Source organism: Cynocephalus volans, chromosome Y (assembly GCF_027409185.1).
Source record: "Cynocephalus volans isolate mCynVol1 chromosome Y, mCynVol1.pri, whole genome shotgun sequence".
Classification (NCBI taxonomy): domain Eukaryota; kingdom Metazoa; phylum Chordata; class Mammalia; order Dermoptera; family Cynocephalidae; genus Cynocephalus; species Cynocephalus volans.
This window is the reverse complement of record NC_084479.1, coordinates 3420177-3443984: the sequence shown is the minus strand read 5'-3', so window position 1 is coordinate 3443984 and position 23808 is coordinate 3420177. Positions and strand designations below refer to the sequence as shown.

Sequence of the window (23808 nt, the reverse complement as noted above, 5' to 3'; positions counted from 1 at the left end):
AAAGCCCACATATTAGAAACTGAATCCCCACTATGGCAATGTTAAGAGGATGGGAAATCCTACTATGGTAATTGAACGGTGGGGCCTTGAAGAGGTGATTAGCTTGTGAGGGACATGCCCTTGAATGGATTAATAAATTTAAAGGTTTTTTTTTTGTTTGTTTGTTTTTGTTTTTTTTTTTTCGCGACCCGCACTCAGCCAGTGAGTGCACCGGTCAGTCCTATATAGGATCCGAACCCGCGGCGGGAGCGTCGCCGCGCTGCCAGCACAGCACTCTACCAAGTGCGCCACGGGCTCGGCCCATAAATTTAAAGTTTAATGGTGGTCACAGGTGTGGTTCTTAGGGCATCTAAATGCATATATGGGCACCAAAAGTAAAGTTATGAAGTGAAATTCAATATGATTGAGAATATGCTTATTTATGTCCTTCAATAAAAGACATTTTTTAATTCTTATTTATGATAAAAGGAAAATGTTGTTCATTAAGTATACCTTGAACTTGGTAATGCGATACAAACAAAGCCCTAAAATATTGTCATTTTACAGATAACTGAGTGCCTAAGGCCATGTACTGCAGATATAACAATAAACATGATCCTTTCACCAATAAGCTCTAGCTAGAGACAAGAAGAAAAACAAATTGTGCTCATGCAATAGATTCATTTCAACTGTGGCAAGTATTTCAAATGAAAGAAAAGGGTGCAAGGTCAGCTGTGTCATAAAGATCTAACCTAGGAAAAGGTGCCTCCTTGAGGAAGTGTTATTAAGACAGGATCTAAATGATTAGGTTGTAGTTACCAAAAGAGAGTTACAAGAAATTCATTCTGAACTGCCATGCTCCTTAAATGATTCCTGACTTACACCACAGCCAATTTTATACAAAATTTTATCCTATAGATCAGAAACAAAGTTTGATATTAACCAAAGAACACCTATAAAACCAAGAAGGACCAGAAGCCCCTTGGGCTCCAAAGCCAGGGACAGGATAGAGCAGAGGGTCTAAGCCAGGCCCCCCCAACATATGCAACAAGCCCAGTGACCACCACCGAGCCACCACAGTAAGTGCCCTAGGCTCCCCAGCTGGGAAATGAGAGGCCAACAGTCTCTGCCACACCTCCCTGACATCCATAACCAGTCCAGCAATGACCACCAAGCCACAGCAGGAAGCACCCAGGGCTCCTGAGCCATGGCAGTGGGGGGCTGAGGGCTTCAACCACACCCCCCTGACATTTGTACTCAGCCCAGCAATGACCGAGCCACTGTTTGGAGTCTCCTGGTCTCCCCTGCAGAAATGATGGGGTGGCATGGGCCTTGATCACACCCGCCTCCTTCCTCCTTTTCCCACCCTATTTCTTTCCCCTTTACTCTTTCCCCCTCCCCCCAACTGCTCTACAACAACATATTAGAATAGGGCATGGATCTGGGGGAAGCCAAACCCAGCTGTAACTAGGCAAGCTGCCACCACTGCCCTGGGGCCCCACTGGGGTCCCAAGGCGTGGAGCGGGGGAGACCAAACTAGCCATAATTAGACAAGTGGCCAACACCGTTCCAGGGCCCCGCCAGGGTCCCAAAGCATGGAGCTGGGGAAGGCCAAACCCAGCCACACCCAGGTAAGGAACACACCAAAAACACCATTTCCACACGGGTAGCCCACCATAGCCACCACAATTGCCATGGCTGCCACAAAGGCAACTAGTCTCTATAGCAGCAATCACAGCCACTGTGCAGATGGCACACCAGACTTTCAACTGCATTGACACAAGGAGAGACACCAGCAGAGACCATAAAAAAAGAAGAGATCTTCTATGTCCACTAAGCACACTCCAGAGCAATAGAAGAAGCATCTGATTGACGATAATAGGAGAGGGCTGTCTCAGTAGTGCAGATCACCTAGATCAACAAACCAACAGAAGAAACAGTTAATCCCTCAGATGGAGAAAACAAATCTGTGGTTATTAGAGGGGGGAGGGGAAAGGGAAAATGAACAACAGGCATAAAGAATAAGTATGATTTGTAATAATGAATATGCTAATAAAAATAAATTTAAAAAAAGAAAAGACTGACAAAGTGTTGGCGAGGCTGTGGAGGAAAAAAAAATACTTTATATATGCTTTATCTTTCTTGGAACTAAAGGAAGAAAATGAGACAGAGAAGATCTGACTTGTAATGGACTTAGAGTTGACACTATTGTCCACTCCAAAATATCTGTTCTATGCCCCTCTTAGGGAAGTAACATTTGCCAAAGAATGAGTAATACCATCCTCTCTGATAGGAAATTTCTGAAGAATGAGCCTATTTCTGGCAAATAAGAGGCAAGATGGTTTCTTGGAGGCTTTTTACAAAGTTATTCCTCATTCTTGAAAACAGCAACAGGAAGGTGTGCTCTTTTCCATCCTCGAATCAACATGAGAATGATAATCATACATCTTTTGAGCACTTACTTTATGCCCATATTATACTAAGCATCTACGCTATTACTCTATAATGTACCTACGACTGACATGAAAAAAAAAAAGTCACTTTGATTACACCTGGTAATTGTCTTATATCAAAGATGGAAACAGCCAACAGAGTACAAAAGAATATATGGATCCTTGATGAGGTATCTGAACAACTGAATTAATAATCTTGAAGACAGGACTTTGTAAAAAAGTAACCACAATTTCTATCATATGTGAACCAACTTGATTCGGAATTTGTTAAGACTGAAGCCCAACGTGTCTACACCAATACACGTCTAGGAAACATACTGGTGTAGCAAAAAGGTCATCAGAAGTTCCACATCTGGGCTCCAGCTGCAACACGCTGACAGCCCGCAGAGAAAGAACGTGCAGGCTGATGCATTGAGGTCTCTGTCTGTAGTTTTTATTTTCTCCGGCTTCCTCATGCCTCTTTCAAGGACCCGCAAACTCGACTGGAGCTGCTCTCCGGCAAAATGGCGCCAACGCGGGGCTCGAATTAGGTCCTCATCAGATACCTCGGATCCGCAATAAAGACAACACAACGAGAACTCCTCACCTTCAAATTACAAAGTAAAAAGGGGGGAGCTGGCGTGGTCCACGCCATGAAAGGATCCTAAAGGAGTCAGCTTGGGCTGCCCTCTCCAAGTTGGCAAGGCCGCAGCTACGAGCACTTGCTACAACCCATCAGGGTTCCTGCCTCGGCTTCGTGGCTTTTGCCTTCTCTTTTGATATTTTGGTTAGCGTGGCAGTTCTCTGAATTCCCAAAAGATTATAAAAAAACACAAATAATTATACGGTCATTGAACTAAACATTCCCACAGAGGATCCGAGTAAACTGGACAATTCAAAATTATCCCCTTATGATAAATTGACCACACCAACATATGTTCCATGACTAAATATGAGCTGCAGCCTAATGTAAGTTGGCAAACATCATTTACTGGAGGTTATATTCATGGCAAGAGAATGGTTGGCATTAATGAGAAATTATATGATTGGGACAAATTAAGGATATGGGAACGAAACTGTAGAACCCCCTTTACTTGGTGGTATCCAGTTTTAAATAAATCATTAAGAATTAGATATTGGGATAAAAATAGATGCTGTAAAATTATTAAACCAGCAAAATTAGACCTAAGAGGCAAATGTAACTGGTTTTGTGAGGGACGGTGCTGTGCACAAGGACACTTTAACATTTAGATCAAGATTATAGGGCCACAGCGAATGCATAACCTCAAGATGTGCATGATAATGCTGCTCAAATATCCCCTGTTCTTTTTCCATATCAACAGTAGGTTCATTCCATTAGAACATAAGATTGTTTCACCCCCATTAGAACTTAATTAAATGTTAGCATTGTTCCTTTTAGCAAATTTGTACTTAACATTTAGCAATAGACATAGGTCATATGATAGTACCGTCTATCACTTTGTAACTGCAATAGTCCCACACCGTTAATAGGGTAGATATTAACCACAGCTTGCCAACCGGGAGATGTCACAGGTTAACTTCAGGACAATGAGAAGATGGTCCCAATCTGATAGATAACCTGATACCAAAAGAAGGAAGCACGAGCTAATCACCTGAGACGTGCTAACGAAGGAAAAAAAACTGGCTTTCCCTGTCCTTTTTAAATTATTAATTCAAGCTTGCTGATGGAATAAAAATGACACTGCAGAGAAAAATCTAAATAAAAGGCACTGTCTCATGAAAAAAAAAAAAAAAGAAGTTCCACATCTGGATGGTGGAGATAAATTACCAGACCAATTTAGGAAACTGGAGACCTCCCAAAGGGAGACACTCATTCTGATTCCCACCTTTATTCATTTTGAATGATAAATACTTAAGCAACACATAGAAATATCTCCTCCTTAATTAAAATGATTGATGTCTCAAACAGTTCCAACAATAGACAAGGAATATTTCTATTAGCAAATATCAGGATGAAATAAAAATCAAAACAATAAATTCATACTACACAAAGGACTAATGACAAAAACTCCCAAAAACTTCCTATACAAATGAAATAAACATCAGAAAGCTGTCAAGTGTTTTAATTAAGAAATGGCACAGAAGAAAGCTTCATGCATGTACCTAAGACATTTTTCCTAAAATCAATATCACCTGAAGTACTGTTACCCTTTATACCTAAGCAAACTAAAGTGCATGCAGGAATGTTTCTGTTACACACAAGTAAACAGAAACTTTCAAGGCACCTATGAACATTATCGAACACTCCTCTGCATATTAAAAAAGATCTTAAATTTGCCACCTCATTAAAACGGGAGCTCTGCATCCACAGAATTCTTTAAAATACACTGAATTAATATTCAGATAAATCTTTTCTCTACAGGTTTTTATACATACATTCTGTATTTATGGGGGGGAAATGTCTGCTCTTATTTTTTTTTCCCTTGTATGTATTTCCAGAGAACACAATCATAAAATACTGCTGTGGTCTAACAAATATATTATTAGAATATTATGATGTATTTGTTTTTCACTGTAAGACATGTTAGACAGAGCCTTTGATAGGCTATTACATACACTGAAAGTCCAAGAGGAAAAACTACAAGGTGGCATAACTGTACTTATCTTCCATAACAAATCCACTGATATTCCATAGAATACAAATTGATAAATACTACCGTTCATCTGAGGAAAGTGGAAATTCTGTCCCACTCTCCACACCAATTGCACTTAACCTCCTCAGCTGCACTTGTCACTGATATCTGAGTGATCTAAACTCTTCACAGTCTATTTGCAATGATTTAATGTTTTTGATTGACTACCTATGTGCCACCACTATCAATCTCTTTAAAAACTCATAAAAAGGCAGAGGCAGTTTGTGTGATTTTATACTTTAATATCTATAACAATTAGGGACTGTATAAGTAAAGCATGCAGTAAGGGATTAAAACTCAGGAACCTTGGTTTGCCAGATCCTGCACATGAAAGGTCGGACCCTTGACTGGTTCTTGGTAGATAGCTGTAATATCCTGCAAAAGAGTGCCTGTTTAAGTGGGGCCCTGGGTCAGTTACAACACCGTGATTTATGGTGGGGGCCTGAGGCCACATAGTATCAGACTTCACTCTGTAAGGGCTGGAGATTAAGTAACTAAGGAGAGCTAGGCAGTGGGTGCTTGGTGTCTCTATGAACAAACCACAATAAAAACGTTGGAAATTACGCACAATTAGCTCCCCTGGTGGGCAATATTTCATTCCTGTTGTCACACATTGTTGCAGGGAGAATCAAGTGCTGCTCACACATTTGCAATTGGACACACACGGTGAATCTTGCACCTGCTCTCTCCTGGACTCTCCCCCATGTGCCTTTGTCCTTTGATAATTTTAATCTGTATTCTCTCAGTGTAATAAACTGTAACCACAAGTATAACTGTTATCTGAGATCTTTGAGTCCTTCTAAGAAATCATTAAGCTTAAGGGTGGTCTGGGGAATCCCCAAGGACAGTTCTTAAAAAGCATTTATTTAGCAATTTCATCTTAGTGAGAACAAAGTAAATCCTACTGTTAAATCACACACGCACCCTCCACCTTTAATATGAAGAAAATCTACAAAAGATCTGAAAAGAGTAAACATTCTTTATAGTCGTAAACTCATAAAACTTTATGCTTTTCTCCAGAAGCTTTAATTCCTTCAAAAAGCAATGCTGTTATCTTACTGGGAAGCTTTATTTCCATTCAAAGCCTTGGAAAACATAAAATGATGGCACAAACCAAGAAACCACAAATATTTTTGAAAAATCAAATTTCCATTAGAATTAAGGTATTTAAACAATAATGTACTATTTTCCCTAATGTTTTTATACTCACCAACTGGCAGTCCAAAAGCCTTACAAAGAATATTCTATTATACAATTTTGCTATGACACATATTCTATTAGAAGTGGACAGATTTCTGAAACCCATACAAAACAATAGTGAATGATTAGGTCAATAGTATAGCATCACTAACTGTTCTCTTCTCTATGGTGGCAGTCACTTCCAGGAAAGTAACACTTACAAAAACCTTCACTTCCCTTCTTATCTCAAATGTTTTCAAAATTAAAAATAAAGAAATCTTACTGCACTGAAAAGTTACCTTGTAAATCTTAGTATCTATTTTGTACACAGAAACCCAACCCCTACCTTTCTTACCTTTTAGTTTATATCCCAAATTTTCCAAAATTTTTATAGCGCTAACATAAATCTCAACATTTCTGAATAACATGTAACAGTGTGTGCACACACACACAACATGCATACACAATACTGTATCTCAGAAAAACCCTAGCCACGTACCTTTAAACTAGATTCATAATCTGTGTTCACTTTAAACATAAGTCCAAGTCGTAAATGAATTTCCTTGGCTCGACAAAAGCTAGGGTCAACATAAAGCACATCTTGAAATGCTTTAATTGCCCTGAAAAAAAAAAACAGACATAAGAAGTTGTAATTTTTAAATACATATATGTATTTTGCTTGGTAGTACAAATACCCAATTTTAGTCGAAATACCAATTTTACCCGATTTTAGCTGAAATACCAATTTTATTAAAATGACATAAATGAATTATAAAACAGATTAGAAAGGGGAAGGGAAGCTCAGAATAAATTTTTCTCAATTTTGTCAATAATTCTACAATATTTAAATGTTCAATAAAAATTGCAAAGTAAATAACTCATTCAAATTTCTCCTTAAACATTTCAGAAAGAGAAGCAGTAGAAAAGTTTTTGAAAAGGTGAGAAGGTGAGGGTGTTAACCCTGGTTCTATTCTGCTCCACACAAATCTACTTTTATAAGCTTTATTCTGCCTTACACATTTTTGTTTATCATCCACCTGGAGATTATTAGAAATAGGTGTGATACAGAAAGGAGTCAGGTTTTTTTCCTCCAAATGGGTTTCCTATATTTCCATTCTTACTCTTACAGCAATATAGTGACACCTGTGTCATCAATCAAGAACCCATGTTTCCGTGAGACTGCTTAAGGGTTCTCCAATGTGATTCAATCTTCAATGATCTAACATTCTACCTTTGTCCTAATTCTATACTGCCTTAAATTTTATCTTTTTAAAAGATCTTAATTACCAATGGAGAAAATCAAAAGGAGAATCACCTTTTACTAAATGTATTTTGAGTATCTTTTATTATTAGAAATGTAAATCATTATCTTCTCAAAAACAAACATTACCAGAGAGACAAAAAGAGAAAAAGTCTATTCTGATTCTAAATTATTCTCCAAACTCCTTAAAGGTGAAAGTTTAGAATCTTAAAAGTTTCCAAAACAAATGTCAACTTACTACACAGTACAAAAAGACGTAGATACCAGACACACCACTAAATAAGACAAAGCAATACTGCACATCTTTAGTAAATTATTTTGATAGTTCATTTCTTACTTCTAAAAGTATGTGATTACATATTTTACTGCTAAATTAAGCATTTAAAATATAAGGTTTCTGGGAAACGTATAAGCATAATTTAAAGATGACATATCGAAAGATACACTCATCTTTTACAACTTTTGCCATCTAAGCACAGTTACATGTTAAAGAAATTAATATTTTGAATCTATGCTAGCTTTATGTCTCTACTGATCTTATATTCTTATCTTCAATCCTGAGAGATCATGAGTTATCATAACTATGTGAAAATTGACCAACACGAGGTACAACTGAATATTCATAGCTTTAGTCTTCTTTCTCTCTGGTCTTATATTGGATTTCACCTAAATTAGTTCTGGCTAGCTAAAATGATATTATCTATATGCCCAGTGGAATAATTACAAATACTGACTAAAAACAACCATCTTTCCATCATTACACAGGGCAAAGTACAACCAATTACTCCATTTAGTATAGTCTTACTTCCACATTTATCTCCCTAAAATCTTTATTAGTCCTATCACTGAAGTCTGCAACCTTCTGTGCTCTTCCCAACTATAAGTGATCAGAAAGGTCTTATGATTCCAATGCCACTGATGGTCATGTACAAAACATGATATTTTTTTCTTTCAGTAGGAATCACGCTTTAAGTTCTTAGACAGGGGACCTGAACAAGGGGCCGTTTGCACCACTACGTACATGGTTAAATAACACAGACTGAAAATTACATCCTATTTTCTACACTAATAAAATTAAGGGATTAAACTAAGTGATCTCTCTAAAACCTTTTCTAGTTCTAAAGGTTCAGAATTGTGAATTCTCCAAATAGAATCTCTAAGAAGCTGACAGAGACCTCAAACTGCTGCCAACTTATTCTTGGTTTTAAATATGATTCATTACACAAGAAGGTAGGTGACTTAAGTTTAAGATATCTTAAGGCAATGAGTAATTCTTGAGGCAGAGAATTGTTATGAGAATCTATTGTCAACAGGTTATCTAACAAACAATTCAGTACTTCCAGACTTGTAATTAAATGGCACAAAGGCAGAAGAGAAAAAATAAATAGTAGGAAAAGGTATCCAAGTTAAAGTTAAATATTCACCTTGGAGAAACCCTATCAAATAGCTGTCAATGCATATTTTAGAACTCTGAAATAAAGATTCAGGGTAACCCACACAACATGGTTGCAAATCTTGACCATGTACTTACTAATTCATCTTCCTTTGGACTCTCAGACAACTTGAAGGGGGAAAAAACCAAAAGCAGGGCCAAAAAAGTTTCCTATACTTTAGAGTTTACTACTTCTCTTATATTACTATCACAGTTAATCCTCAAAGCTAAAGAATGTATTATTATTATTCCTATTAGTAGAAAACTGAAAGTTTATAATCAGGTTAATAATTTCAGACAATTTGTAAAAAGTTGAGAGTTTATAATTAGATTACTAATTACAGGCCATTAGTGAAAAGTTAAGAGCCTAAAATCAAGTTACTAGTTACTGGCCAGTATAACTGTATTAACAGGTATGTTGCACAGTGGAAAAGGGGTTAAACATGATTAGAAGCACAGAAAGATAAAAATTATACTACTGGAAACACCTGGTATAAACCAACTTACCAATGAAATGCATTGTAGTAGAAGTAAACCAAACCAAGACCATATAAAAAGGCAGCATTCTGTAGGGTTGTTTTTTTTGTTTGTTTGTTTTAAAAAAAAAAAAAAAAAGAAAGAAAGAAAAGACAAAAGAACTTTTAGTAAAAGTTTTTATACGTATTGCACACATTAATAAGAAATAAAGTACACAAGATGTTTTAAGTTCTGAAAATTCTATCATATATTACAAAATTAAAAGAAACAATGGGTCAAACAGGTAACACAGAAGCCAAGCAACTTGGAGAAATATTTTGATTTATTTTTAATCAAGCCCTGCCTGAAATCAAAAATCTGTCAGAAGAACCCTCTGGAGCAAATCTGATAGAAATACACAAGGATAAGAAAATCTGAGCATTATGCGCCTCTATCCTCTCCCTACTTTCTCTCTGTTTCTCTCTACTTTTTAAACTGGCATCAATTTTATGTCCAATGTTACAAGAAAAGAAGTTAGAATTAAAAAGAAATGCAAAGGTTGACCCCTAATGTTAGCATTAAAAACACATTTTTAGTCCCCCCAGAAGTTATCTAGCCAGTAAAATTTTAGGTTTTAAAACATCCTTAATTCTTTTTACAGTATAAAACAGGGAGATGTCCACATACAGGATTGCTGTAGTAAATCATTATAATTTTACATTATCTTAACAACTACTGAGTATAAGTCGAAATTCTCACATCAGAAACATGACTTAGTCATCCTTCACACAGTTTCCATTCTCTGCCTCCTTCAGTTCCTCATTGTGGTCAATCAATATATCTGCCTTATTGAGTACATCTCCTGATGACCACCTGCCTATGGGAAAGCTAGATATGACCTACAAGACTGGCCCCACTCACCCCCACACCCCACATGGGCTATGCAGATATGCATAGTGACTGCCTCTCAGTCACAGCATGACCTTCTGGAACTTCTCTTTGTTCTAAACCCAACAATTAGTTCTACCCACAGGAAACCTGCTTGGATAATGCCCTGGAACCCAACAAAGGCTTTGGCCTTCAGGTCCCTCTCTCATTCTCACTCCCCATCCACTTGAGTTCATGTGTTCTCATGGCTCCCCACTTCCCACTGGCCCTAGAAATCATGCTTCCTTCTTCTCTCTGAAGTCTGTAAGTAATAACATTATTTCTGTTATTTCATGTGTTTTGTTGTGCTGCCTCCTGTGTCACCTGACCCACACATTCAAACCTAACTTTTCTCCCATTTAGATATTTCCTAGAGAGAAAATGGCTATCTTGGTAGAAATTAACTGGACACAGTTTAGACAGGAGTCAAAAGGGCATCTGCCAATATAAACAAGTTTCCTGTGACAGGAACATCTGGTCATGAGTCAAATGCTTAGGCATTGGCCATCTGCCAGGATAAAGAAGTATCCTGTGAAAAGCACAAATACCCACAATAAACTCCCCTAAAACCCTGTCATGGCAGGACTGGAATTCATAGCCACTCTCCAGAGAGAGACCTCAAGACCAAATACCACAATTCCAAACAGTAGCAAGCCATTCATTTTGTGTATTAATAGCAAACTTTTTATTTAGTTCCTACCATGATGTATACTGAGTGTGCATAAAAGGGGTCTTCAAAAAGTTCATGGAGAAATTCACATTATCTTTTAATTCCATTTTTCCGTTAACTTTTGAAATACCTTAATACAAATGCACACAAACATACACCTATGTTTTTCAAGCTTTAATATTCATTTCTATTTTTAAAAATTATATTCTAAAACCTCTACAATTTAAACTGATATAAAATGCTTCTTGCCTTACTATCTTGGCTTGGATTATCCCAGAAGTCCTCGATAAAGATGTAGGTAGAAGTAGTTTATCTGGCAAGTGATTAGACAGTAAAGGGAAGAAAGCTCAAAAAGAGTGTATTACCAAGATTAATTACTGATATACACAGAGAGTACTCAATCCTATGGGGAACTTTGTGTGACAATGCAGAACACAAAGAGAAAGGGCAAGCTAAAGCATTCAGCTCCCAAATGATGGCAGTCATTGGCTGGAGGACAGGGAAACAGGAGAAAGAGTAGTAGATGTCAATTAACCTGTAGTTCTTGCCTACCAAAGATAGCTCTCAGGTAGTCAAAGTTTACAAAACCCAGAACTGGAGAATATCAAAGGGATACCGTAAAGGTACCAACTGTGTCCACTATAAACTTTTTAAAAATAAAAATACTCTTAATTATTCTACTTAAGGAATAATGGTGGTTCAATAAATGTCATTATTTCAACTGCTGACAGATTATCAATTCATAAACAGGAAATGTGCATGCCCACAAAAAATGAAAGTCATTACACAGTTCATTTGGTTTAAAATATAAATTATTTAAATTAGATCTTTGCTTACTAAAATGTTATATGCTTAAAACATTTTCTGTCTCTTCCTAATACCATCTTCCAAACTTGTTGAAGTACAACTCTCTAACACATTCTGGAATATACATAATCAGATGTATCATAATTTACTGAATATGTTCTTAAATTTTATTTTACAGAAAACTTTAACTATCATAAATAGAAGCCAGTTATCGTTAGACATTAAGTAGAAGGCAGTGTGAAAATAAATACAGTAAAATAAACACATAAAATTCTAACTAACTTCACTAGCTTAGGAAAGAATTTCAGACCTAATAAAGAGAAAGTTTCACAAATAAGGATGTTAAAAAGCCCCAAGAGACTTCTTAATTTACCCTAAAGGACTAAAAGAAAAGGAGTGAAAATTAAAGATGAAATCATGAAATAAATATTGGACAGTGGATATCAATGAACAAGAATGGTAATCACTAGGGCTGGCCCATGGCTCACTAGGGAGAGTGCAGTGCTGATAACACCAAGGCCATGGGTCCAGATCCCTATATAGGGATGGCCGGTGAGCTCACTTGGTAGAGCGTGGTGCTGACAACACCAAGTCAAGGGTTAAGATCCCCTTACCAGTCATATTTTAAATAAAATTAAAGAAAAAAGAATGGTAATACCTGAAAGATAGAAACAAGTGAGGTATGCTCTGTGATTAACCTACCCGTGACTGCCTTCAGCATTTTCAAGTCATGACACAAAAGAGAATTAAGGGGGGCCCTAGGGACTGCAAATGTGAAAAATCAGAGTGAGAGTCCAAGGAGACCAGTCCAGCTGGAGATCTTAAGACAGAAAACTAGAAAGAACTATACAGAGAACTCCAGAGATCTGCAGAGGTTTGAACAATTGTTAAGGAAACTACTAACACCAGAGAGAGAGTCTTCTGGAAAGATCACGCCAGATCAGTGCCCACAAAAACAAGACCCATGGCAGTTATAAAGCAAACAAGATCCATGAATATTGTCATCCACTCAACTGGAAAAATCTGTAACCCAAATAGCAGTGAATTCAAGATCTCACCTAAGTGGATGGGAATAATTAGTACTAGAACTGAGAACTATTCATAATGCATCTGAAAATTCTTAAAGCAAAACCAGAAGCAGAAGTGTCTATGGACAATCGCACTCCAGGAATGATAACATGGTGAGTTCCCTGACTTTTCTTATCGCCTTCCATATATTCCAGACAGGGCGCTGTAGAATGCTCCAAGCCAGGCCACCAAAAGAAAAGTCTGTTATCCCTAGCTAGCCAGACGACCATGAAAAGAGTAGTATATAACTGAAAATTTATCCACATTACTCTAGCAACACACCTATGGGAAAAACACACAACACTAGCCCCCACCCCCCGCTGGCTCACCACACACAGCAAGATGAGGATGGAGTTAAGCAGAGAGCTGATAGTCCATCCCAACCACCATTAAGAAGCAGGCAGCTAGGTAATGTCAACAGAATAAGCAAAAAGTTTGCCTTCCATTCCTTGCTGGCAAAGGCAGCTGAGCTGGCATTCTCATTTCTCTGGAATGTCAGCAGAGTGGAGAGTTAATCTTTCATACTCCACATAGTGGAAGCTGATGGTGGCACACAGATTTCACTGCAGGGAATTTTCAGCAAACAGAGTATTTTTTAACAGAAAAATGATCTTCCATCTATCCCCTCATTAGGACCCAGGCACTGCTACAATTTCCATTACTGGATAGTGATGAAATGGGAGTGTTACCGGACTCAGGTCAGGTTTCCCGCCTCTTTGAAAAAGGAAGAAAAAACTCAGAAGTCAAAGGGTTGGTGTTAGAAAAGCACATGTATTCAGTTGAAGGAGATGGTAGGCTCTCCCATCTCAAAGATTTAGATTTACTGAGAGGTTTTTAAAGGAAGGCTTGAGAGAATGGAATGTGGGAGGTGAAAAGCAGGAGAGCAGGAGATGTGAGTTACAAGGAGTCCGTTTCTATGGGTCAGATACGAGGTCTTGCCAAGGCCTTATCTGGTTTCTGTTCTCGTCCTCACTGTTATCTCAGGACCCTGCAAGATTTTGATTTGTGCAGATGTACTTGGCTGGTACCCAAGGTCAGCTTTAGTCATTTGGCCTTGATCATTTCTCAAAACTCTACAAGTCTCAAAGAACTGTTAGCTTTGCAAAGTACTAATTAGTTTCTCAGCCTTGTTTTCCTACTAAGCAAGTGAGATGAGAAACTCAGGATGGGAAGAAAGAGTGGAGAGAAGAAAACTGTCCTTTTAAAAATCCTCCCCATCTCTGCAGCCAAGGCAGCTTTAGGTCCCAACATGGCTTCAGCCCTGCTCAGTCCAACAGGAGCAGATTTTTTATCTCTACCTAGTGGAAGTAAGCAATGTTCCATTTCACCCTCCAGGATGCTGTAATCAGGACCCTGTGGAGAGCTAAGCCTCCATTCCTATGTGGCAAAAAAGAAAAAAGGCAATGCAGTGTTATTCAGAACTTTGCAACCCCAACCCTTTACCCCGTTAGCAAATCCCAGAAGGAAATTTCATCTCCACATACTCTTATCACCATCCAAGCAGAATAATGGAGAGCACAGTTGACACCCCAAACACCCCAGTCTTTCTTTGTAGCAGCAGACCCAGCAGAGAACTGACCTCACACATCCTCTCATATTCATCAAGCCAGTGTTAATTAGTGCCCACCTTTAACCGGAAAGGTGTAAGTGGGATGTAAAAGAGTGTTAAACTTCCACCTTAACAAACTACAAAGATGGTGTCATTAAAGCCCACTGAACACATGAATAAACAAAAACTTTTCTTTCTTGAGAAAGAAAATTATTCCAGACATCAAAGCTAACAGCACGATTCATGAAAAAACTGAATCTTATCAAGTTAATACTTTTGGCCTGCCCAACCAGTGCCACCAGAGCAGGGCCGCCGAGCCACACACAGCCAAGCCAGCCACGCCACAGTTACCGCTGCAGCTGCAGGGCCCTCACCAGCCCACCGCAGGGAGCCCCACAGAGATGTAGACCAGGATGTTTAAGCTCTTGCACTGGTGACTTCCGGTTAAGAAGGCAGAATAGATGGTCCCCAGCATCACTGTCTCCCACAAATCAACCAATTTACAACTATAAAAAAGCAACAAAAGCCAAGCCCGGGCCAATAGAGCCCAGGCGAAGAGGAGAAGAGATCATAAAGGTAGGAGAAGCCACGATGAGAGAAAGAAAAAACCTCTCTGACTGCTTCAAGACCCAGCCCCATCCAGGCTGGAGCTGCTGAGTGCACGGAGCAGAAGCAAGCAAATGCTGCAGCTGTGCCCTTCAGATGAAGTTGCTTGGAGGCGGCAGGGAAGAAGAGGGACATGGTGGTCCCCAGGCCATCAAGACCACTAATGGGCTTTCCATGGACACACATAGGAATGAGGAGCCACAACTGAAAAAAGGAGCCACTCAGAAGCCGGTGAGTCATCCCAAGGGACCAGCACATGGCATCTCATGGGAAGTGTTTGGAGCCCGGGCAGGGTGGGAGATGGGCCCACTGGGAGAACACTGGGGCACAGCAAGGGCAGCTGATCTGCACCGCAATCAGCAAAAGACCACTCAGAGGAGACTGGTCAGGAATACAGAATTGCATGGGGTGCAGTTTGATGAAAGTACTCAGCTCAGGCCCAGAACAGAGTTTCTACACAACCAAGGAGCACTGGATCTCTCGAGAGCTGGAAGTACCTATAAAGTCACCATTAAAACCTTAGCTGCACAAAAAGCCTTCCCTAGGGAATAAGCAGCAAAACAGCAATTTAGCTAAACCTCAGAGTTCATTTACTGGTCCCCACAGGAAGTTCCCCCATTTTAGAAGTAAACAAAGGACAACAAATTTGTTCCAGTGCAGAGTTTAAGTGGTGGGAACAGCAAATAATCCAACACAGAAATGAAAGAAAAAACAAAGTACCCTCAACCAGAGACAAAGTTTCATATAGGAGTTTCATAAAAGTTTCATAAGTAGTAAAGGTGTCATTTCACCAATGAACACCTATAACACCTAGAAGAACTGTAAGTCCCCTGGGCTACCAAGCCAGAAAGTGGAGAGGGCCAGAAAGTGGAGAGGGCCATAGGCCTCCACAATGCCCCACCACCACCACCTGCAACCAGTCCCAAGGGTGGGGATGATGGTCTTGGCCAAGCCCTTCCACTCCCAACATGTGAAACCAGCCAATGATGACCACCAAGCCACAGCAAGAAGGACCCTGGGTTGGGGCCGGCCCGTGGCTCACTCGGGAGAGTGCAGTGCTGATAACACCAAGGCCCCGGGTTCGGATCCCATATAGGGATGGCCGTTCGCTCACTGGCTGAGCGTGGTGCTGACAACACCAAGTCAAGGGTTAAGATCCCCTTACCGGTCATCTTTTAAAAAAAAAAAAAGAAGGACCCTGGGTTCCCAAGCTGGAGAGGTGGAGGCGCGGGCTTTTGTGTACAGCTTCTTACAAAACCATAAGACCCAGCCAGATACGCTTTTGACATTTATCCCGAAGAACACTTGTGTTCACAAGAAGAACTTTACATGAATTTCACATCAGCCCTTTTTGCAATAGCCCAAACTAGAAACCAAACAAGTCACTTGATACATGAGTTGTTAAACAATGATATATTTGTACATACAACAAAATGAAAAGATCCCAAGGCATTATGCTGCATTGAAAAACTAACCTCATTGGAAGCCAGGTTCCTGAGCTGTGAGCCTCAGCCATGTGTCCACCCCTAACCCAATGGCAACAGCAGTGGAAGGAGCCAGCCACGAACGACCCTCACCTCCACTTTCCCCTTCCACCTCTCTGCAATATCTCAGAATGTAAATAAATAAATAAAAATAAAAAAATCTAAAAAAATCCCCCAAATATGTAAATGAATGAGTCCTCTTATATAACACTGAAATTGCAAAATTAGAGATGAATACAGATTAGTGGTTTTCATGATAAGGGTTGAGGAAGGTAACAAGTTGGTAAGTAAGTCTACAAAAGAGTACATAAGAATCCTTGTTATATAAGTTTTCTTTCTTCACTATGCTTAGACAGTGACTAAATTAATCTACATATGATGAAATTAAACGGAATACAATAAAGTTACACAAATATAGGAACACATAAAATTATTGAAATCTGAATAAAGCTGATGGGATTGTATCAAATCCTATTTTCTGGTTGTGATATTGTAATACAAATATATAGGATGCTACTACTAGAGGAAAGTACATCAAGAGATTATGAGATCACCTGTTTTATAACTTATGATTACATAGGAAATCTCAATTATCTCAATATTGGTCATTAGGGGAGATAAAAGACCATCAAGAGATATGGAACAACTTCAAGTTGACTAACAGTTATTCAGAATTACTAGAGTAGAAAAAAGAAAAACAAAATCGAAGAATTAATGACCCAAAACTGGCCCAACTAAGACACACATAGAAAATACAAAGAAAACTTCACCATGGCACTTCATAATCAAATTGCTTTTTTAAAAAAGTGATTTTTTTTAAAATGATGTATTTGTTCCCTGCACCATCAGCCATCAAATAAATAAATAAATAAAATAAGTGTACAGAGAAAAAGAGGTATCTACGTACAGATGAAAAAGAAACATAATTTGATTTGTAGTCAAAAACAATGCAACATGACTCTGCCAGCTGTAACCCCCCCAAAACAAACAAAAGACAATGTTACTTGCAACATCTTTAAAGTACCAGAAGAAAAAAGACTTTAATACAGGTTTCTATTTCCACTCAAATACAGATTCTTACATGCATATAAAAAATGAAGGTGAAATGGAGTTTTAGACATGGAAAGTTGTCAAGAGAGCAGCACAAGTCTAAAACATGTTAAAGAATGTTCTTCACACAGAAGGAAAATGGTGCCAAATGGAAATGTGGAAATACACACAAAAAAAGAGAATGAAACACATAAATACAAAATATAAGTTTTTTCTCTTATTGCTTACATCTCTTCCAAAGATAATTGATAAAACTGTAAAGTGTGAACTAGACAATTCACAAGAATTAAAGACATACATATAATTTCACTGACAAATACTAACAAACATTTAAAAAAGAATTAGTCCCTTAGTGCTCTTCCCAAGAATTATCCCACTATCACTAATGGACAGAACTAGTTCTCTAATCAAATATAGGTAACTAACAAATATGTGAAAACCAAACGCATTGTACTAAATTTCCAATAGGTCAAAGAGGAAATTAAAAAACACTTTGATAAGAATGAAAATAAAAACAGCTTTTCAAAATTGATAGGAAGCAACAACAGAAATGCTCAGAGGACAACTTTCAACTGTAAACACCAGAATCAAAAAAGAAAAAGTATATCATGAGTAACCTAACAAACCGTCTTAAAACACTAAAAAAAGAAAAGAAAAAAAGAACAAACTAAACCCAACGCAAGCAGAAGAAAGAATTAAGACAGAAACAAAGATTAATGAATAGGGAATAGAAAGTAGAGTAAAATCAATAAAACTAAAATTTGGGAAGAGGGGAGATTACCAATGTCATCACAGAAATAAAACGGATTGTAAATATGAGCAACTATATGCCAACAAATAACCTAGATAAAATGCACAAATTTCAAGAAAGATACAAACTGAGAAAAAATAAACTGTCTAAATAAATCTATAACTAAGAGACTAAATTACCTTCCCACAAAGAAAATCCTAACCCACACAGCTTCATGGATAAAGAATACAAAACCTTTAAACAAGAATTAGTACCATTCCTTCAAAAACTCTTCCCCAAAAAAGAGAGATTCAATTTATGAAGTATTATTATTTTATACCAAAACCCAAAGAAGACTTCTCTAGAAAAGAAATACAGTCAATGTTGCTTAAGAACACTGTGAGGAAAAGAGAATAGTCAGACCCCCTCACCTCGGGTCCAGTTGGGGGTGGTGCAGCACATTCTTTGTAAATAAGTTGTGTGTGGGTCGAGTTAGTGCACATGTGTGTCCATTCATCTTTTTAGTTTGTTGCTATTCTTGTGTATTCTTGAGTTTGTGAAGCAGCAGCTGGCCAGCAGAGCTCATGTCTAAGAGAGGAGCATGTTTGCCTTGCTGGCAGCAGCTCAGTTTTTCTTTGGACATGGCCAGTAGCAGCTGAGTTTCTGAGTTTCTCTTTAGACTGTATGTGCTAAATAAAGACTATTATTCCTTCAACCAAGACTAAAAGGAACTTTTGCCTGTTAGCTAGCTCATAGACCTGCATGCGAAGGGTTTGTGACCGAGTCTGGACAACAGGCTTGAGAAGTGTGTTAGCTCCAGACCCAGTTCTAGCTCTACAATTGGCATAGTCAGCAGGATTTTGAGCAGGTACAGGAGTCAAAAGCCCTTGGAAGAAGGAGGAAATGTGTCTACTTTTGAATGTGCTGTGCCCTATGGCCACTTTCCTGGTGACTGGGATCTGGTTGCTGCTCACTGTACTGCAAGGCAGAGTAGACCAGGCACTACAACAGAGAACCCCTTGGGAGGGGGAAGAAATGTGGCTGTCCTTGAGTGTGTGGTGCCCGGTTGTCACTTTTCTGCTGAGTGGAGCCTGGCTACTTCTCACTATACTGCACACTGATGGAGATTTGAAGAAGAAAGCAGAGTTGCTGGAAGCTCGGATAAATGTCCTGGAGGATGACATGCAGCAACCAGTCACTCCTGCTTCTCACACCAGGGAGGACAACAAACCCAGTGGTGAGTTGGGGGAGACTGTACGTCTCCAGGCATGACCTATCATGAACCAGAAAGTGAGATGTGAGCAGCCTATAGGACTAGGCGGACAACCAGTGGGTAATCCAGAGTTTACCCAATTTACCACTTAAGTCCCGTATACCCACGCTGAATTAGTTGACTTGGGGAGATAGTTCCAGGAGAAACAGGGGTAACCCCTGGCTGCTTGGCTGCTATGGTAATGGGACCTATCGGTGGATAATGTGATATGCTCTGGTGAGGAGATGTAAAAATTGGCCTCCATTACCATGCACCCGTCCCTGAGGCAGCGGCTACAGAAAAGCCGCAGATATGCACAAGGGCCAGGTAATCACTCCTTAATGGAATGGGTGAATGCAGCTGTCTGAACCATGTGGTCAAATTCTGGAGAACTGCCCAAGATTGTTAGTAAATGGCAAACATATGCTGAGTTCATCCAAATCATTTCAGAGCTGGGGATGCAGCAGTCCATTTTTAAACTGAACACCTGTGGCCTGGACGATGAAAATTTTACAGGCAGCATGAGAGACATAGTGCTGCAAAATGCCTCGTCAACGTCCTTTGGGTCACTGATGGCCATACTGGCCCCATACATTGGTCATCCTATACATGAAGTAATGACCTTGATAGCCAGCTTGGGTGAGGTAGAGGAGAAAAGACAAGCAAAAGGGATCTGAAAGTTGGATAAGACCCAACCGCCAAGAAATACTTGGGATTTTATCCCAAGGGGACCAAGCAAGACTAGCCATAAGCAGATGTGGCTTGATTTGCCTGCTGCAGGGGTTGACAGCAAGAAAACTGACCAGCAGCCAAATGCAGTCTTGTTTGCCTTGTGGCAGCAATTTGCACCCTGAACAGCATTTCACCAAACATACAGAAACAGGTAACAAGGTGCACTCAGTGATTTAGAAGATTTTTTGGTTGCTCCTGAGGAGGCAGATGAAACGTTCCTTGGGGGCAGGAGAGGACCGGAGGCCTCATGTTGAATTGGCAATGATGAAGCTGATGCACTGGCTAAAGTAGGATGGCTGGAGAGAGCTCTAGCATCTGATGGAGCTGGGTGGCTACATTGGAGAATGCAGCATGCCAACTGCAAGACCAGGTGGTTGATGACTCACTGGGTGCCACATAAACCCGAGAAAAAAATTCCCCAATGGGCAGATGTGCTCCTGATGAGCAGACAAGTGCTCCTGATGTGCAGATAACTCATGTGAGAGTGCCCCTGACACAGTGGCAGGTGGGTCTTGTAGGACCACTACCAAAACGTGAGAGTTACTGGTCTTCTGTCTGTATGGCCTTGTGGGGCCCCAAACCAGGTAAAATACCTATTCCTGCAATCATCCTTTCTCAGGATGGCAAACTGGCATGTATCTTACCAGACGGATGAGAACTTCCCCAACTGGTACCAATAACCCTTCTGTCTTTTCACCCAGAGTGTTCTGGCTGCAGGCACCACACCAGAGTCACGGGATTGATGTGTCAGCCTACTGAATATGCATTGAACTGCCCATCAGTATGACTATAGGAGTCCCATGGAAAATCACACTAATGTTGACTACCAATCGGACATATGCGGCTAATAGTTAAAAGGACAGAACTACAAGCCTTAAGGCATATTGAACAGACAATAGTTTATATGAATGTAAGGGTCATTTATCCTTGTTAAAGGAACATCGCGGAAGATTCTGACTGCATAGATTGTATGACGAGGGACCCTGAAAGGGTTGATTGTGAGGAAAATAGAATAGTTTAGTCAGGCCCCCTCACCTCAGGCCCAGTTGGGAGTGGTACAGCACATTCTTTGTAAACAAGTTGTGTGTAGGTCAAGTTAGTGCACATTGCATCCATGTATCTTTTTAGTTTGTTGCTATTCTTGTGTGTTCTTGAGTTTGTGAAGCAGTTGCTGGCCGGCAGAGCTCACATCTAAGAGTTGAGCATATTTGCTTTGCTGGCAGCTGCTCAGTTTTTCTTTGGACTTTGCCAGTAGCAGTTGAGTTTCTGAGTTTCTCTTTGGACTGTCTAGCTCTTAGACATGCATGTGCTGAATAAAGACTATTATTCCTTCAAGCAAGGCTCCAAGGACCTTTTTTCCGGTTACCTAGCTTGTAGACCTGCCTGTGAAGGGTTTGTGAGCCAGTCTGGACAATGGTCTTGAGGGGTCTGTGAGCTCCAGACCCAGCCCTAGCTCTACAAACACAGATGCAAAAGTTGTCAACAAAATACCAGCTAAGTGAATCCAGAAACATATAAAAAGGATCACGGACATGAACACTCATCATTTGTTTCAGAAATTAACACAAGCAAATTAAATAATGTACCTTCATGAAACATAACAAAGAAAAGGCATTTCACAAAATCTAATGTCTTTTAATGATGAAAACACTCATCCAACTATAAGCAAAAGTAAACCTCCTCAAAGACATCTGTAAATAACCCACAACTAACATCATAATTAATGGTTCTCCTAATAGTAGAAATAAAACAAGGAAGGATAGCTGTAGACACAACTTATACATTGTAGTAGAAGTTCTAAGCAGAGAATATTAGCCAAAAGGGGGAGTACGAGGGTGGGTGGAGGAGGGAAGGAGTCAGCTAGTCAGATTGGAATGATATAAATAAAACTTATCTCAATTTTGAGGTAATAAAATCTTACACAAAATCCTGAGGAACCCTAAGAAAAACTATTAGAACCAAAAAATACTTTCAGCAAAGTTGCAAGGAAAAGATCTATATAAGAGAAAACAAGTTCAAGGAATCATCCTTACCATGCTCAAAATTTACTAATGAGGTACTCTAATCAAAATATAATAAATGATGCTGGGACAATTAGATGTCCACATGCAAAAGAATGAAATTGAGTCCCTACCTCATATCATACACAAAAGTTAACTCAAAATGGATCACAGCTGGCAATCCGCCAAAAGCAAAATAAAAATGTGATACAGATAACACCAAGGTCAAGGCTGTACTGACCAGAAGCCAAAAAAGAAAAAGAAAAAAGGAAAAAAAGGATACCTTCTGTAGACTGGATGCTCCTTCAACTTCATTGAAGCTTAAATCCCCACTGTAACTGCTGAGGGTGGGAAATCCCACAATGCTAAATCAAAAGGTGGGGCCTTAAAGAGGTGATTAGATTGTAGAAACATGCTGTAGTGAATGGATTAATAACGGTGGTCATGGGCATGCTCCTGAGGGTTTTAAAAAGGAGAGCACACCTCTCTCTCTGCTCTACCATTTGTCACCACCAAAGAAAGCCTTCACTAGATTTGTTCCGTGGACTATGGACTTCTAGCCTCTGAAAGTAAGCAATATATTTTGTATTCTTATAAATTACCCAAGTTCCAGGTACTTTGTTATAAGCAATAGAAATAGACTAATATAATCACAGACCTAAATTTAAGAACCAAAATTATAAAACTCTAAGAAGAAAATAAAGTAGTAATCTTTGTGACCTTGTGAAGCAATGTCTCCCAAATATGTCACCAAAAACACAAGCAACAGCAAAAGAAATAAACTGGACTTCATCAAAATTAGAAATCCATGTTTCAAAGGACACCATCAAAAAGTGACCCACACAATGGAAAAAGATTTGCAAACCATAAGTCTAATAGTTATCTTTATCTGTACTATATAAAGAATTCTTACAACTGAACAATAAATATAACTCAATTTTAAACATGCAATTTGAATAGACATTGCTCAGAAGAAGATACAAAAACACCAGTCAGCACAAAGAAAGATACTCAAACATCTTTATCCTTCAGAGTAATGCAAACGAAGACCACAATGAGATTCCATTTCACACCCACTCAGATGCAAAAATAAGAAAGACAGTAACAAGTCAAATGACCTTTTAACAATGCAGGGTCTTAGTGGTATCAACCTCCTACAGTCAAAAATCCTCATTAAAAAGCTAGCCCTGGAGAACCCACATACAGGAAAAGTCAGTCCTCTATACAGGCAGATTCTGCATCCCAAATATTATATTTTCAATCTGCAGTTGGCTGAAAAACATATGCATATAAGTAGACCCATACAGTTCATATTTGTGTTGTTCCAGCGTTTGTTGTACGGACAACGTTATACTGAAACTATGCCTAACAGTACACTAGGCCCTCTGTATCTGCTGGTTCTACATCTGCAAATTCAACCAATCACAGACTAAAACTACAGTATTGGGACTGCAGAATCTACTTTTTTTATCACCATTTCCACAGGTGGAACTGCAGAACCTGAGCATCTGTGGATTTT

General features: G+C 39.2%; 1 protein-coding gene across 6 annotated transcripts in view; it reads right to left on the bottom strand.

Annotated features, from left to right (window-relative positions):
* LOC134368928 (lysine-specific demethylase 6A-like) overlaps positions 1 to 23808 on the bottom strand; it is a 174504-nt gene that overhangs the window by 111739 nt on the left and 38957 nt on the right. For all 6 annotated transcript variants that reach the window (XM_063085172.1, XM_063085167.1, XM_063085168.1 and 3 more), the window contains exons 5-6: positions 9466 to 9524; positions 6765 to 6885 (exon numbers count right to left, since the gene is read on the bottom strand). In XM_063085172.1, coding sequence (XP_062941242.1) covers positions 6765 to 6885; positions 9466 to 9524 — 180 coding nt within the window. The remainder of the gene's footprint in view (positions 1 to 6764; positions 6886 to 9465; positions 9525 to 23808) is intronic.